The sequence below is a fragment of the Oncorhynchus masou genome, chromosome 8, assembly GCF_036934945.1.
Source record: "Oncorhynchus masou masou isolate Uvic2021 chromosome 8, UVic_Omas_1.1, whole genome shotgun sequence".
NCBI lineage: Eukaryota > Metazoa > Chordata > Actinopteri > Salmoniformes > Salmonidae > Oncorhynchus > Oncorhynchus masou.
Genome location: NC_088219.1, coordinates 1982333 through 2000286, shown reverse-complemented (window position 1 = coordinate 2000286; position 17954 = coordinate 1982333). Strand labels below are relative to the sequence as shown.

General features: G+C 47.7%; 1 protein-coding gene across 1 annotated transcript in view; it reads left to right on the top strand.

Moving 5' to 3' along the window:
- The window catches only part of LOC135543991 (thrombospondin type-1 domain-containing protein 1), a 51192-nt gene continuing 33238 nt past the window's right edge, over positions 1-17954 (top strand). The window contains 2 exon segments of the mRNA XM_064971305.1: positions 1-200; positions 17581-17713. Of these exon segments, the coding sequence (XP_064827377.1) occupies positions 17653-17713 (61 nt within the window). The 5' untranslated portion in view covers positions 1-200; positions 17581-17652.

Here is a 17954-nt window from a genome sequence, read left to right as displayed (position 1 = left end):
CCTCTCCGTCTCTCTCTGCTTCTTCTTCTCTCTCTGAAGTTGATCTGTAATCGAGCTGCTGTTCCGCGTGTCACGTTAATTAATCATCTGTGGAGGTTGACGATCAGAAATGGACGGAATGACGTTTCCATGGATGAGTCGAGACGTTTGATGGAGGTTTCGTTGGGAATAATCAATGCCTTTCTGAGTCTACAGGAAATGTAAGTACGCAAATGTGGTTGTAGTCTATTGAGAATGACAGGTAGCCTACAACGTGTACGCCGACCCCTTCGGAATAAGCCTGACTGGTCATTATAGCCGGAGGGACAGAAAGACTAACATTTCTAAAATGTTCTATTCATTTGAGCAAACATTGAGAAAACATTAGGCATATGTTATGTAGGCTAATGTCCTTATGAGCTTAAAGGGATAGTTCAGGATATTGGCAATGACCCGCTGGACACACGCTGGTTGAGTCAACGTTGTTTCCACGCAAATTCAAAATAAATTCTACAGAAGTTGAAATGAGCAGTGGAGAGGTCCTTTATCTACTTCCGCCAGAGTCAGATGAACTCCTGCATACCCTTTTCTTTATTTCGGCTGTCTGCTTCCAGTATGAAGGAAGACAGTTTTGCGAGTCAATGCTAACTAGTGTTACCGCAATGACTGGAAGTTTATAGGAACCACTAGCATGCAAGCCAGGGCTGTGGTCTGTCACCAGTTACTGGAGACGTTACAATATTTTTTTTGTACCACACACATTATCAAAATGACAAGCTACTCTGACATTTAAATACTGAGATCAATAAAACCAACGACCAATGTCTTGAAGGCGACCAATAGCGTAGGCCAATGAAACGAGTGGACACACAGATCTCAGGCCAACAATATGAGGAGGTCATTATAGTCCAACTTTCCAGTGGCACTCATCTATTCAAACATATTCTTCCCGCAATTGTATTTTTAAAATATTGCGAAATACCTTCCAGCTGCTGTTCACTGACAGCGACAACTTATCAATCATCATCAACTCATCAATCATCTGTTTTATATTTGCTGCAGAATTGCGGGAATCCCGACTGTAGACTTGGCCTAAACGCTCATAATGTGACAACACAATCTACAGCGATTAAAAAAAAAACTATTGATCCTCTATTGTGGCTAAATTATGCTGGTGTAGTATTTTCAATGATTACATTTGTTTTTATAGAGACCGGAGTCATTATCTATTTTGACACATGTATTAAACTTAATCTGCAGCCCTTCCTGAAGCTCTGTGTGTTCTTCCTGTAGCGCTGTGTGTTCTTCCTGCAGCCCTTCCTGTAGGGCTGTGTGTTCTTCCTGTAGCGCTGTGTGTTCTTCCTGCAGCCCTTCCTGTAGGGCTGTGTGTTCTTCCTGCAGCCCTTCCTGTAGGGCTGTGTGTTCTTCCTGTAGGGCTGTGTGTTCTTCCTGTAGCGCTGTGTGTTCTTCCTGCAGCCCTTCCTGTAGGGCTGTGTGTTCTTCCTGCAGCCCTTCCTGTAGGGCTGTGTGTTCTTCCTGCAGCCCTTCCTGTAGGGCTGTGTGTTCTTCCTGCAGCCCTTCCTGTAGGCCTGTGTGTTCTTCCTGTAGGGCTGTGTGTTCTTCCTGCAGCCCTTCCTGTAGGGCTGTGTGTTCTTCCTGCAGCCCTTCCTGTAGGGCTGTGTGTTCTTCCTGTAGCGCTGTGTGTTCTTTCTGCAGCCCTTCCTGTAGGGCTGTGTGTTCTTCCTGTAGCGCTGTGTGTTCTTCCTGCAGCCCTTCCTGTAGCGCTGTGTGTTCTTCCTGTAGGGCTGTGTGTTCTTCCTGTAGGGCTGTGTGTTCTTCCTGTAGGGCTGTGTGTTCTTCCTGTAGCGCTGTGTGTTCTTCCTGTAGGGCTGTGTGTTCTTCCTGTAGCGCTGTGTGTTCTTCCTGCAGCCCTTCCTGTAGCGCTGTGTGTTCTTCCTGTAGGGCTGTGTGTTCTTCCTGTAGCGCTGTGTGTTCTTCCTGCAGCCCTTCCTGTAGGGCTGTGTGTTCTTCCTGTAGCGCTGTGTGTTCTTCCTGCAGCCCTTCCTGTAGGGCTGTGTGTTCTTCCTGCAGCCCTTCCTGTAGGGCTGTGTGTTCTTCCTGTAGGGCTGTGTGTTCTTCCTGTAGCGCTGTGTGTTCTTCCTGCAGCCCTTCCTGTAGGGCTGTGTGTTCTTCCTGCAGCCCTTCCTGTAGGGCTGTGTGTTCTTCCTGCAGCCCTTCCTGTAGGGCTGTGTGTTCTTCCTGCAGCCCTTCCTGTAGGCCTGTGTGTTCTTCCTGTAGGGCTGTGTGTTCTTCCTGCAGCCCTTCCTGTAGGGCTGTGTGTTCTTCCTGCAGCCCTTCCTGTAGGGCTGTGTGTTCTTCCTGTAGCGCTGTGTGTTCTTTCTGCAGCCCTTCCTGTAGGGCTGTGTGTTCTTCCTGTAGCGCTGTGTGTTCTTCCTGCAGCCCTTCCTGTAGGGCTGTGTGTTCTTCCTGTAGGGCTGTGTGTTCTTCCTGTAGGGCTGTGTGTTCTTCCTGTAGGGCTGTGTGTTCCTCCTGTAGGGCTGTGTGTTCTTCCTGTAGGGCTGTGTGTTCCTCCTGTAGGGCTGTGTGTTCTTCCTGTAGGGCTGTGTGTTCTTCCTGTAGGGCTGTGTGTTCTTCCTGCAGCCCTTCCTGTAGGGCTGTGTGTTCTTCCTGCAGCCCTTCCTGTAGGGCTGTGTGTTCTTCCTGCAGCCCTTCCTGTAGGGCTGTGTGTTCTTCCTGTAGGGCTGTGTGTTCTTCCTGTAGGGCTGTGTGTTCTTCCTGTAGGGCTGTGTGTTCTTCCTGTAGGGCTGTGTGTTCTTCCTGTAGGGCTGTGTGTTCTTCCTGCAGCCCTTCCTGTAGGGCTGTGTGTTCTTCCTGCAGCCCTTCCTGTAGGGCTGTGTGTTCTTCCTGCAGCCCTTCCTGTAGGGCTGTGTGTTCTTCCTGTAGGGCTGTGTGTTCTTCCTGTAGGGCTGTGTGTTCTTCCTGTAGCGCTGTGTGTTCTTTCTGCAGCCCTTCCTGTAGGGCTGTGTGTTCTTCCTGTAGGGCTGTGTGTTCCTCCTGCAGGGCTGTGTGTTCTTCCTGTAGCGCTGTGTGTTCTTCCTGCAGCCCTTCCTGTAGGGCTGTGTGTTCTTCCTGCAGCCCTTCCTGTAGGGCTGTGTGTTCTTCCTGTAGGGCTGTGTGTTCTTCCTGTAGCGCTGTGTGTTCTTCCTGCAGCCCTTCCTGTAGGGCTGTGTGTTCTTCCTGCAGCCCTTCCTGTAGGGCTGTGTGTTCTTCCTGCAGCCCTTCCTGTAGGGCTGTGTGTTCTTCCTGCAGCCCTTCCTGTAGGCCTGTGTGTTCTTCCTGTAGGGCTGTGTGTTCTTCCTGCAGCCCTTCCTGTAGGGCTGTGTGTTCTTCCTGCAGCCCTTCCTGTAGGGCTGTGTGTTCTTCCTGTAGCGCTGTGTGTTCTTTCTGCAGCCCTTCCTGTAGGGCTGTGTGTTCTTCCTGTAGCGCTGTGTGTTCTTCCTGCAGCCCTTCCTGTAGCGCTGTGTGTTCTTCCTGTAGGGCTGTGTGTTCTTCCTGTAGGGCTGTGTGTTCTTCCTGTAGGGCTGTGTGTTCTTCCTGTAGCGCTGTGTGTTCTTCCTGTAGGGCTGTGTGTTCTTCCTGTAGCGCTGTGTGTTCTTCCTGCAGCCCTTCCTGTAGCGCTGTGTGTTCTTCCTGTAGGGCTGTGTGTTCTTCCTGTAGCGCTGTGTGTTCTTCCTGCAGCCCTTCCTGTAGGGCTGTGTGTTCTTCCTGTAGCGCTGTGTGTTCTTCCTGCAGCCCTTCCTGTAGGGCTGTGTGTTCTTCCTGCAGCCCTTCCTGTAGGGCTGTGTGTTCTTCCTGTAGGGCTGTGTGTTCTTCCTGTAGCGCTGTGTGTTCTTCCTGCAGCCCTTCCTGTAGGGCTGTGTGTTCTTCCTGCAGCCCTTCCTGTAGGGCTGTGTGTTCTTCCTGCAGCCCTTCCTGTAGGGCTGTGTGTTCTTCCTGCAGCCCTTCCTGTAGGCCTGTGTGTTCTTCCTGTAGGGCTGTGTGTTCTTCCTGCAGCCCTTCCTGTAGGGCTGTGTGTTCTTCCTGCAGCCCTTCCTGTAGGGCTGTGTGTTCTTCCTGTAGCGCTGTGTGTTCTTTCTGCAGCCCTTCCTGTAGGGCTGTGTGTTCTTCCTGTAGCGCTGTGTGTTCTTCCTGCAGCCCTTCCTGTAGCGCTGTGTGTTCTTCCTGTAGGGCTGTGTGTTCTTCCTGTAGGGCTGTGTGTTCTTCCTGTAGGGCTGTGTGTTCTTCCTGTAGCGCTGTGTGTTCTTCCTGTAGGGCTGTGTGTTCTTCCTGTAGGGCTGTGTGTTCTTCCTGTAGGGCTGTGTGTTCTTCCTGTAGGGCTGTGTGTTCTTCCTGCAGCCCTTCCTGTAGGGCTGTGTGTTCTTCCTGCAGCCCTTCCTGTAGGGCTGTGTGTTCTTCCTGCAGCCCTTCCTGTAGGGCTGTGTGTTCTTCCTGTAGGGCTGTGTGTTCTTCCTGTAGGGCTGTGTGTTCTTCCTGTAGCGCTGTGTGTTCTTTCTGCAGCCCTTCCTGTAGGGCTGTGTGTTCTTCCTGTAGGGCTGTGTGTTCCTCCTGCAGGGCTGTGTGTTCTTCCTGTAGCGCTGTGTGTTCTTCCTGCAGCCCTTCCTGTAGGGCTGTGTGTTCTTCCTGTAGGGCTGTGTGTTCTTCCTGCAGGGCTGTGCGTTCCTCCTGCAGGGCTACAAGGTTGGATGACTACAGGCAGCTCTACACCCCTGATGTTTTACAAGGTTGGATGACTACAGGCAGCTCTACACCCCTGATGTTTTACAAGGTTGGATGACTACAGGCAGCTCTTCAACCCTGATGTTTTACAAGGTTGGATGACTTCAGGCAGCTCTTCACCCCTGATGTTTTACAAGGTTGGATGACTTCAGGCAGCTCTACACCCCTGATGTTTTACAAGGTTGGATGACTTCAGGCAGCTCTACACCCCTGATGTTTTACAAGGTTGGATGACTTCAGGCAGCTCTACACCCCTGATGTTTTACAAGGTTGGATGACTTCAGGCAGCTCTACACCCCTGATGTTTTACAAGGTTGGATGACTACAGGCAGCTCTACACCCCTGATGTTTTACAAGGTTGAATGACTTCAGGCAGCTCTACACCCCTGATGTTTTACAAGGTTGGATGACTTCAGGCAGCTCTACACCCCTAATGTTTTACAAGGTTGGATGACTTCAGGCAGCTCTACACCCCTGATGTTTTACAAGGTTGGATGACTAAGTGGCTCATTCAGTTGACATTTTTTTCCCCTTATACCATTGCAGCAGCGCAAAAGATTCTGGGCTAAAGCTCCGAAAGCCAGGTCCTAGTGACGTCCATGATGCTAGCTGTTCCCATAAACTTCCAGTCATTGCGCTAACGGTCGTTTGCATTTAGTTCGAAGGCATTTGCTGAGAAAATGGTATCCACCAGTTTATCTGACTTGGGGAAGCAGATAAAGGGCCTTGTCGGGGATCTAAATAAAGCACCTCGTCGGGGATCTAGATAAAGGGCCTCGTCGGGGATCTAGATAAAGGGCCTCGTCGGGGACCTAGATAAAGGGCCTCGTCGGGGACCTAGATAAAGGGCCTCGTCGGGGACCTAGATAAAGGGCCTCGTCGGGGACCTAGATAAAGGGCCTCGTCGGGGACCTAGATAAAGGGCCTCGTCGGGGACCTAGATAAAGGGCCTCGTCGGGGACCTAGATAAAGGGCCTCGTCGGGGAAGTCCTGAACTATCCTCTTAAGGTCAAGGTTGTTCATGCCTCATGTAGCTTGTGATTAGCCTAAAGGCTGCCAAGTGGCGCAGCGGTCTAAAGAGTTGTCACTACAGTCTCTGGTTCGAATCCAGGCTGTATCACATCCGGCCTTGATTGGGAGTCCCATAGGGCGGCGCACAATTGGCCCAGCGTTGTCCGAGTTTGGTCGGACAACACCTATTTAAATAAATACAATTAAAAGCTGGCTGTGGGTTTGGCCTGTCTAGTGTCTGTTATAGTTGACATGGACAGTCGTGTGTGTGTGTGTGTGTGTGTGTGTGTGTGTGTGTGGCAGGGGGAAACTTGGAGTCAGTGGGTTTTGTTGGACACACAGCAGCAGAGTTGGCCTGTGAGCAGAGTTGGCCTGTGAGCAGAGTTGGCCAGTGTGTGTGTGTGTAGCAGAGGAGGCTGGTGGGAGGAGGTTTAAGAGGACGGGTTCATTGTAATGGCTGGAATGGAATGGTATTAAACACATCAAACAAATGAAAACCACACGGTTGACTCTGTTGCACTTATTCCATTCCAGTCATGACAATGAACCTGTCCTCCTGTAGCTCCCCTCCACCAGCCTCCTCTGTTGTATAAAGTTGGCTGGGCTCTCCCTGTTTCAGACCAGACAACAGCCTTTTCTCCACATCGACTAGACAATACGGCCAGACAATGTGAATGTTCCTCAGTAACAATCCCAGGCTCTTTATAGATGAATATTATATGAAATATAATAAAGTTAACAGAAAAATGTAATGTTTCTGATGTCATGTGATCTCTGTTGCTATAGTAATAACTTAGGTTAATTATTCTCAGGTAGTCTATCAACTCTGATCTCTGATTCACCTCATAGACTTGTAGAAAAGTATTTGAGCAGGAGATAAGAGATTAGAATTTGCGAGGGGGTGGGCGGGGGGCGGAGCAATAGTTCCCCAGGCTTCAACACCTGTTGGACAGGTTTTAAAACTACTGAATTTGATTTGTCTGTTTGTACATTCAGCCTGAACATGATCATGACTCTTTTCAACCAGTACTGGTTACAACCAGGCAGCAGTACTGGGTACGTACGACCAGGCAACAGAACTGGGTATGTATGACCAGGCAGCAGAACTGGGTACGTACGACCAGGCAGCAGAACTGGGTACGTACGACCAGGCAGCAGAACCGGGTGGGTACGACCAGGCAGTAGAACCGGGTGGGTACGACCAGGCAGCACAACCGGGTGGGTACGACCAGTCAGCAGTACCGGGTGGGTACGACCAGGCAGCAGTACTGGGTACGTACGACCAGGCAGCAGTACTGGGTACGTACGACCAGGCAGCAGTACTGGGTACGTACGACCAGGCAGCAGTACTGGGTGGGTACGACCAGGCAGCAGTACTGGGTACGTACGACCAGGCAGCAGAACGACCAGGCAGCAGAAATGGGTACGTACGACCAGGCAGCAGCACTGGGTACGTACGACCAGGCAGCAGTACTGGGTGCGTACGACCAGGCAGCAGTACCGGGTACGTACGACCAGGCAGCAGCACCGGGTACGTACGACCAGGCAGCAGCACCGGGTACGTACGACCAGGCAGCAGCACTGGGTACGTACGACCAGGCAGCAGCACTGGGTACGTACGACCAGGCAGCAGCACTGGGTACGTACGACCAGGCAGCAGCACTGGGTGGGTACGACCAGGCAGCAGCACTGGGTACGTACGACCAGGCAGCAGCACTGGGTACGTACGACCAGGAAGCAGCACTGGGTGGCTACGACCAGGCAGCAGTACTGGGTACGTACGACCAGGCAGCATTACTGGGTGGGTACGACCAGGCAGCAGTACTGGGTACGACCAGGCAGCAGTACTGGGTACGTACGACCAGGCAGCAGTACTGGGTGGGTACGACCAGGCAGCAGTACTGGGTGGGTACGACCAGGCAGCAGTACCGGGTAGCGTACGACCAGGCAGCAGTACCGGGTACGTACGACCAGGCAGCAGTACCGGGTGGGTACGACCAGGCAGCAGTACTGGGTGCGTACGACCAGGCAGCAGTACCGGGTACGTACGACCAGGCAGCAGTACTGGGTACGTACGACCAGGCAGCAGTACTGGTTACGACCAGGCAGCAGTACTGGGTGGGTACGACCAGGCAGCAGTACCGGGTGGGTACGACCAGGCAGCAGTACCGGGTACGTACGACCAGGCAGCAGTACTGGGTACGTACGACCAGGCAGCAGTACCGGGTGGGTACGACCAGGCAGCAGAACTGGGTACGTACGACCAGGCAGCAGAACTGGGTACGTACGACCAGGCAGCAGTACTGGGTACGTACGACCAGGCAGCAGTACCGGGTACGTACGACCAGGCAGCAGTACCGGGTGGGTACGACCAGGCAGCAGAACTGGGTACGTACGACCAGGCAGCAGTACTGGGTACGTACGACCAGGCAGCAGTACTGGGTACGTACGACCAGGCAGCAGTACTAGGTAGGTACGACCAGGCAGCAGTACCGGGTACGTAGGACCAGGCAGCAGAACTGGGTACAACCAGCAGAACCATTAAAGATCCACTCTCAAACTTTTAGTATGTTTTCAGTCAGTAGTTCTGAATTAGCGCTCGAAAGCCTCAACGGGTCCCCTGAAAATAGCATTCTACGTCACTGTGTGCAGATACGTGGACTATAACACTGGGTCTGACTTGTCAATCTGCATCTTGCTAGCTGTCACTCAAATGGCAAGGGATTAGAACTCCTGTTGCTCGGGGCTGGCCAATGGGAAGCTTGCCGTACTCACAATGGCGTCACAGAATACAGTCACTTTCAAACCAGGGAGTGGGACCTTCCCGATACCCAACACTTCAGTAGTTAACTCAAGTGATAGCTCTATACCTACCTTAGCCGACACCACATGGTACAGGATAGTGGTGCTTGTGTTTTAAAAAGCTCAGGTTGAAGAGATTCTCCATAAGATTTGTATATATTTGTTTTTGGGGGGGGTTAGTTCTGAAAGTAGCACTCTAGAGCCAAAACGAGGTGATATTGCACACATCATATGTAGGGGAAGTGGTCCTGTACAACTCCCTGAAAAAAAAGTAACTTTCAAACCAGGGAGTTTGTGGTTAATTGAGGTAAAACAGTAATTCTGCTCATAAGTTATTCATGTATGAACTACACATTGACACATTCAGCCCAAAATGGAAGGATTAAAAAATACTTATGTCGTCGCCAAAGTTCCAGAGAATGTCTTTAATCAATTCCCAATTTAATCAATCCAATTCCCTCAGAGTTCCTGTGAGACTGAGATGCAGATGGCCAGACAGACACTGTGCTCAGCACCCTCCTGTACTCCCTGTTCACGTATTACTGCATGGCCTCACAACTCAATCATCAAGTTTGCTGATGACACAACAGTGGTAGTCCTGGTTACCGACGAGACCGGCGACAGGGAGGAGATGGGCGCACTGGAGGAGGTGGTGCCAGGAAATGAACCTCCCTCAATGTCAACAAAACAAATTAGCTGATCGTGGACTACAGGAGACTATAGCCACTGCCTGTTCACACCGCTATCATCCAGAAGGCACGGTACAGGTGCCTCAAAGCTGGGACAGAGACCGAAAAACAGCTTCTATCTTCAGGCCATCGGACTGTTAAATAGTCACCACTAGCCAGCCTCCACTCAGTACCCTGCCCTGAACCTTAGTCACTGTCACTAGCCGGCTACCACCCGCTTCTCTACCCTGAACCTTAGTCACTGTTACTAGCCGGCTACCACCCGCTTCTCTACCCTGAACCTTAGTCACTGTCACTAGCCGGCTACCACCCGCTTCTCTACCCTGAAACTTAGAGAATACTTTTCCCTATTGAACATCATTTTACACTGGTCACTTTAATAATGTTAACATTCATACATACAGTTGAAGTCGGAAGTTAACATACGCTTAGGTTGGAGTCATTATCTTGTTTTTCAACCACTCCACAAAGTTCTTGTTAACAAACTATAGTTTTGGCAAGTCGGTTAGGACATCTACTTTGTGCATGACACAAGTAATTTTTCCAACAATTGTTTACAGAGAGATTATTTCACTGATAACTCACTCAATCACATTTCCAGTGGGTCAGAAGTTTACATACACTAAGTTGACTGTGCCTTTAAACAGCTTGGAAAATTCCAGAAAATGATGTCATGGCTTTAGAAGCTTCTGATAGGCTAACTGACATAATTTGAGTCAATTGGAGGTGTACCTGTGGTTGTATTTCAAGGCCTACCTTCAAACTCAGTGCCTCTTTGTTTGACATCATGGGAAAATCAAAAGAAATCAGCCAAGATCTCAGAAAATAAATTGTAGACCTCCACAAGTCTGGTTCATCCTTGGGAGCAATTTCCAAATGCCTGAAGGTACCAAATTCATCTGTACAAACAATAGTATGCAAGTATAAACACCATGGGACCACGCAGCCGTCATACCACTCAGGAAGGAGACATGTTCTGTCTCCTAGAGATGAATGTACTTTGGTGTGAAAAGTGCAAATCAATCCCAGAACAACAGCAAAGGACCTTGTGAAGATGCTGAAGGAAACAGGTACAAAAGTATCTCAGTGGTGGTGCACTTCACAAATAGATGGCATCATGAGGAAGTGAAAATTATGTGGATATATTGAAGCATCACCTCAAGACATCAGTCAGGTAGTTAAAGCTTGGTCATAAATGGGTCTTCCAAATGGACAATGACCCCAAGCATACTTCCAAAGTTGTGGCAAAATGGCTTAAGGACAACAAAGTCAAGGTATTGGAGTGGCCATCACAAAGCCCTGACCTCAATCCTATAGAAAATTTGTGGGCAGAACTGAAAAAGTGTGTGCGAGCAAGGAGGCCTACAAACCTGACTCAGTTCCACCAGCTCTGTCAGGAGGAATGGGCCAAAATTCACCCAACTTATTGTGGGAAGCTTGTGGAAGGCTACCCGAAACGTTTGACCCAAGTTAAACAATTTAAAGGCAATACTACCAAATACCAATTGAGTGCATGTAATCTTCTGACCCACTGGGAATGTGATGAAAGAAATAAAAGCTGAAATAAATCATTCTCTCTACTATTATTCTGACATTTCATATTCTTTAAAATAAAGTGGTGATCCTAACTGACCTATGACAGGGAATCTTTACTCAGTTTTAAATATATTTGGCTAAGGTGTATGTAAACTTCTGAGTTCAACTGTATCTACTGTATTCTGGTCATGGTTCATCCTATATAACTACTGCTGTCCACTTTTCTGTCCATATATTTATAATATGGACTTATCAAAGTTCATACTAGTATCACCTATGACCGCCAAGCACTTCTGGACATCAGACCGACAGTTACTAACCTCCTTTTCGACTTTGAATATGACTTCAACTCCGACTCGGCTGTTCCAACTGTTCATACCGGATGGGCTGATGAAACAGACGCCCGACTCCACCCTGAAAAATGTCAGAACTCAAGAACTCGGATGTCAACACCTACCACTAATTTCTCAGCTAGTTCGGTTGGAGCCCGCTTGGCCTGGAATGACTAATGAACGTTTGCAGCGCTGTAGAAGATGTGTTTTATGACGAGACAATATTGACACTCCGGAGTTCCAATGCACCAATTGTTTGCTAGCGGATGCGCAAACGTACCGCAACTAGAGATATCATGTGACTAAACTCAATAAAGAAGAAGAAAGTACACTATGAAACACAGATAAATGACATAATGAATTATAGTAAAAAGGCTTTATGGAGCACCTTTAATGAAATTTAGGGCAAAAAGGCAAACTCAGCTCCATCATTCACTGAGATGTCTCATTCATCACAAAACCCACTGATATTACCAACGCGCCACCGGGGTCTGACAATATGGATGGAATTTGACAGACAGACAGACAGACAGACAGACAGACAGACAGACAGAGGTAGTCACAGACAGACAGACAGACAGACAGACAGACAGAGGTAGTCACAGACAGACAGACAGACAGACAGACAGAGGTAGTCACAGACAGACAGACAGACAGACAGACAGACAGACAGACAGAGGTAGTCACAGACAGACAGACAGACAGACAGACAGAGGTAGTCACAGACAGACAGACAGACAGACAGACAGAGGTAGTCACAGACAGACAGACAGACAGACAGACAGACAGAGGTAGTCACAGACAGACAGACAGACAGACAGACAGAGGTAGTCACAGACAGACAGACAGACAGACAGACAGAGGTAGTCACAGACAGACAGACAGACAGACAGACAGACAGACAGACAGAGGTAGTCACAGACAGACAGACAGACAGACAGACAGACAGACAGACAGACAGAGGTAGTCACAGACAGACAGACAGACAGACAGACAGACAGACAGAGAGAGTGTGACTGAGCCGAGGGTCACGCTGTGCGTGTGACTGAGCCGAGGGTCACGCTGTGCGTGTGACTGAGCCGAGGGTCACGCTGTGCGTGTGACTGAGCCGAGGGTCACGCTGTGAGTGTGACTGAGCCGGGGGTCACGTAGTGCGTGTGACTGAGCCGAGGGTCACGCTGTGAGTGTGACTGAGCCGGGGGTCACGTAGTGCGTGTGACTGAGCCGAGGGTCACGCTGTGCGTGTGACTGAGCCGAGGGTCACGCTGTGAGTGTGACTGAGCCGAGGGTCACGCTGTGCGTGTGACTGAGCCGAGGGTCACGCTGTGCGTGTGACTGAGCCGAGGGTCACGCTGTGAGTGTGACTGAGCCGAGGGTCACGCTGTGAGTGTGACTGAGCCGAGGGTCACGCTGTGAGTGTGACTGAGCCGAGGGTCACGCTGTGAGTGTGACTGAGCCGAGGGTCACGCGGTGAGTGTGTTTTTCATCCTAGCGATTTAAAGGATGAAAGGGGGATCAGAACAGTGTAAATCAGACAACCTTCTTCACTAGTTGACCTCTACATCTTGTCCTTGTAGTTTTGATACGCTCAGTGAGTGTAATGCTACTATCATGTCTTTCAACACACTTCACATTACACGGTAATGCTGAACCCTAAACACATTACACGGTAATGCTGTTACCCTAAACACATTACACGGTAATGCTGTACCCTAAACACATTACACGGTAATGCTGTACCCTAAACACATTACACGGTAATGCTGTACCCTAAACGCATTACACGGTAATGCTGTACCCTAAACACATTACACAGTAATGCTGTACCCTAAACACAGTAATGCTGTACCCTAAACAAATTACACAGTAATGCTGTACCCTAAACAAATTACACGGTAATGCTGTACCCTAAACACAGTAATATTGTACCCTAAACAAATTACACAGTAATGCTGTACCCTAAACAAATTACACAGTAATGCTGTACCCTAAACGCATTACACGGTAATGCTGTACCCTAAACACAGTAATAATGTACCCTAAACACTTTACGTTACATAGTAACCTATGTCCATTACTTACTGTATGCAGTACTTAGCCCACTGAGATAACGTTGAGGCATTTGCACTAGGAGCTTTACACGGTAAAGAGCTTTAACATGAGCTTTCATTTTTCAGACTGAGTATGTTGTCTAACAGCACCATATCACCAGGTAACATTCTGAGTATGTTGTCTATCACTAGCAGCACCATATCACCAGGTAACATTCTGAGTATGTTGTCTATCACTAGCAGCACCATATCACCAGGTAACATTCTGAGTATGTTGTCTATCAATAGCAGCACCATATCACCAGCTAACATTCTGAGTGTTGTCTAACAGCACCATATCACTAGGTAACATTCTGAGTATGTTGTCTATCAGCACCATATCACCAGCTAACATTCTGGGTATGTTGTCTATCACTAGCAGCACCATATCACTAGGTAACATTCTGAGTATGTTGTCTATCAGCACCATATCACCAGCTAACATTCTGGGTATGTTGTCTATCACTAGCAGCACCATATCACTAGGTAACATTCTGAGTATGTTGTCTAGCAGCACCATATCACCAGGTAACATTCTGAGTATGCTGTCTATCACTAGCAGCACCATATCACCAGGTAACATTCTGAGTATGTTGTCTATCACTAGCAGCACCATATCACCTGGTAACATTCTGAGTATGTTGTCTATCACTAGCAGCACCATATCACCAGGTAACATTCTGAGTATGTTGTATATCACTAGCAGCACCATATCACCAGGTAACATTCTGAGTATGTTGTATATCACTAGCAGCACCATATCACCAGGTAACATTCTGAGTATGTTGTCTAGCAGCACCATATCACCAGGTAACATTCTGAGTATGTTGTATATCACTAGCAGCACCATATCACCAGGTAACATTCTGAGTATGTTGTCTATCACTAGCAGCACCATATCACCAGGTAACATTCTGAGTATGTTGTCTATCAAACAGCACCATATCACCAGGTAACAATCTGAGTATGTTGTCTATCACTAGCAGCACCATATCACCAGGTAACAATCTGAGTATGTTGTCTATCAGCACCATATCACCAGGTAACATTCTGAGTATGTTGTCTATCACTAGCAGCACCATATCACCAGGTAACAATCTGAGTATGTTGTCCATCAGCACCATATTACCAGGTAACATTCTGAGTATGTTGTCTATCACTAGCAGCACCATATCACCAGGTAACACTGAGTATGTTGTCTATCACTAGCAACACCATATCACCAGGTAACATTCTGAGTATGTTGTCTAACAGCACCATATCACCAGGTATCATTTTGAGTATGTTGTCTAGCAACACCATATCACCAGGTAACATTCTGAGTATGTTGTCTAGCAGCACCATATCACCAGGTAACATTCTGAGTATGTTGTCTAGCAGCACCATATCACCAGGTAACATTCTGAGTATGTAGTCTAACAGCACCATATCACCAGGTTACATTCTGAGTATGTTGTCTAGCAGCACCATATCACCAGGTAACATTCTGAGTATGTTGTCTATCACTAGCAGCACCATATCACCAGGTAATATTCTGAGGATGTTGTCTATCACTAGCAGCACCATATCACCAGGTAACATTCTGAGTATGTTGTCTATCACTAGCAACACCATATCACCAGGTAACATTCTGAGTATGTTGTCTATCAGCACCATATCACCAGGTAACATTCTGAGTATGTTGTCTATCACTAGCAGCACCATATCACCCGGTAACATTCTGAGTATGTTGTCTAGCAGCACCATATCACCAGGTAACATTCTGAGTATGTTGTCTATCACTAGCAGCACCATATCACCCGGTAACATTCTGAGTATGTTGTCTAGCAGCACCATATCACCAGGTAACATTCTGAGTATGTTGTCTAGCAGCACCATATCACCAGGTAACATTCTGAGTATGTTGTCTAGCAGCACCATATCACCAGGTAACATTCTGAGTATGTTGTCTAGCAGCACCATATCACCAGGTAACATTCTGAGTATGTTGTCTAGCAGCACCATATCACCAGGTAACATTCTGAGTATGTTGTCTAGCAGCACCATATCACCAGGTAACATTCTGAGTATGTTGTCTAGCAGCACCATATCACCAGGTAACATTCTGAGTATGTTGTCAGGCAGCACCATATCACCAGGTAACATTCTGAGTATGTTGTCTAGCAGCACCACATCACCAGGTAACATTCTGAGTATGTTGTCTAGCAGCACCATATCACCAGGTAACATTCTGAGTATGTTGTCTAGCAGCACCATATCACCAGGTAACATTCTGAGTATGTTGTCTATCACTAGCAGCACCATATCACCAGGTAACATTCTGAGTATGTTGTCTATCACTAGCAGCACCATATCACCCGGTAACATTCTGAGTATGTTGTCTAGCAGCACCATATCACCAGGAAACATTCTGAGTATGTTGTCTAGCAGCACCATATCACCAGGTAACATTCTGAGTATGTTGTCTATCACTAGCAGCACCATATCACCCGGTAACATTCTGAGTATGTTGTCTAGCAGCACCATATCACCAGGTAACATTCTGAGTATGTTGTCTAGCAGCACCATATCACCAGGTAACATTCTGAGTATGTTGTCTAGCAGCACCATATCACCAGGTAACATTCTGAGTATGTTGTCTAGCAGCACCATATCACCAGGTAACATTCTGAGTATGTTGTCTAGCAGCACCATATCACCAGGTAACATTCTGAGTATGTTGTCTAGCAGCACCATATCACCAGGTAACATTCTGAGTATGTTGTCTAGCAGCACCATATCACCAGGTAACATTCTGAGTATGTTGTCTAGTAGCACCATATCACCAGGTAACATTCTGAGTATGTTGTCTAGCAGCACCATATCACCAGGTAACATTCTGAGTATGTTGTCTATCACTAGCAGCACCATATCACCAGGTAACATTCTGAGTATGTTGTCTATCACTAGCAGCACCATATCACCCGGTAACATTCTGAGTATGTTGTCTAGCAGCACCATATCACCAGGTAACATTCTGAGTATGTTGTCTAGCAGCACCATATCACCAGGTAACAATCTGAGTATGTTGTCTAGCAGCACCATATCACCAGGTAACATTCTGAGTATGTTGTCGAGCAGCACCATATCACCAGGTAACATTCTGAGTATGTTGTCTAGCAGCACCATATCACCAGGTAACATTCTGAGTATGTTGTCTATCAGCACCATATCACCAGGTAACATTCTGAGTATGTTGTCTAGCAGCACCATATCACCAGGTAACATTCTGAGTATGTTGTCTAGCAGCACCATATCACCAGGTAACATTCTGAGTATGTTGTCTAGCAGCACCATATCACCAGGTAACATTCTGAGTATGTTGTCTATCACTAGCAGCACCATATCACCAGGTAACATTCTGAGTATGTTGTTTAGCAGCACCATATCACCAGGTAACATTCTGAGTATGTTGTCTATCAGCACCATATCACCAGGTAACATTCTGAGTATGTTGTCTAGCAGCACCATATCACCAGGTAACAATCTGAGTATGTTGTCTAGCAGCACCATATCACCAGGTAACAATCTGAGTATGTTGTCTAACAGCACCATATCACCAGGTTACATTCTGAGTATGTTGTCTATCAGCACCATATCACCAGGTAACATTCTGAGTATGTTGTCTATCACTAGTAGCACCATATCACCAGGTAACATTCTGAGTATGTTGTCTAGCAGCACCATATCACCAGGTATCATTCTGAGTATGTTGTCTATCACTAACAGCACCATATCACCAGGTAACATTCTGAGTATGTTGTCTATCACTAGTAGCACCATATCACCAGGTAACAATCTGAGTATGTTGTCTAGCAGCACCATATCACCAGGTAACATTCTGAGTATGTTGTCTAGCAGCACCATATCACCAGGTAACATTCTGAGTCTGTTGTCTAGCAGCACCATATCACCAGGTAACATTCTGAGTATGTTGCCTAGCAGCACCATATCACCAGGTAACATTCTGAGTATGTTGTCTAGCAGCACCATATCACCAGGTAACATTCTGAGTATGTTGTCTAGCAGCACCATATCACCAGGTAACATTCTGAGTATGTTGTCTAGCAGCACCATATCACCAGGTAACATTCTGAGTATGTTGTCTATCACTAGCAGCACCATATCACCAGGTAACATTCTGAGTATGTTGTCTAGCAGCACCATATCACCAGGTAACATTCTGAGTATGTTGTCTAGCAGCACCATATCACCAGGTAACATTCTGAGTATGTTGTCTATCACTAACCGCACCATATTTGTTTGTATTGGGGTGTCCTGATTGGTCTGTGTGTGTTTCCTCAGAGCCTTTGGGATGTTGGAGGAGGAGTGTCATGCGGTGTGACAGTGTGGGGGTTCCGGGGCTCATGCATCGGAATGCCACAGGGTTCCACGCCGACACCGCTGCTCGTCTTCCTATTGGCCACGCTGGGATACGGTGAGTGGGAGGGGCTTGAGGGTTTTAGTGATGGCTTGGAACAAAACTTTGCCATGGGGTTCCATGCCGTTGCTCCTCTTCTTATTGGAGTGTCATATCAATGAAATGTATTGATAAAGCCCTTTTTACATCAGCTGATGTCACAAGTGCTGTACAGAAAACCAGCCTAAAACAGCAAGCAATGCAGATGTCATTCTGGGTTACTTTGTATATGTATTTTGTGTGTGTGTGATATATATAC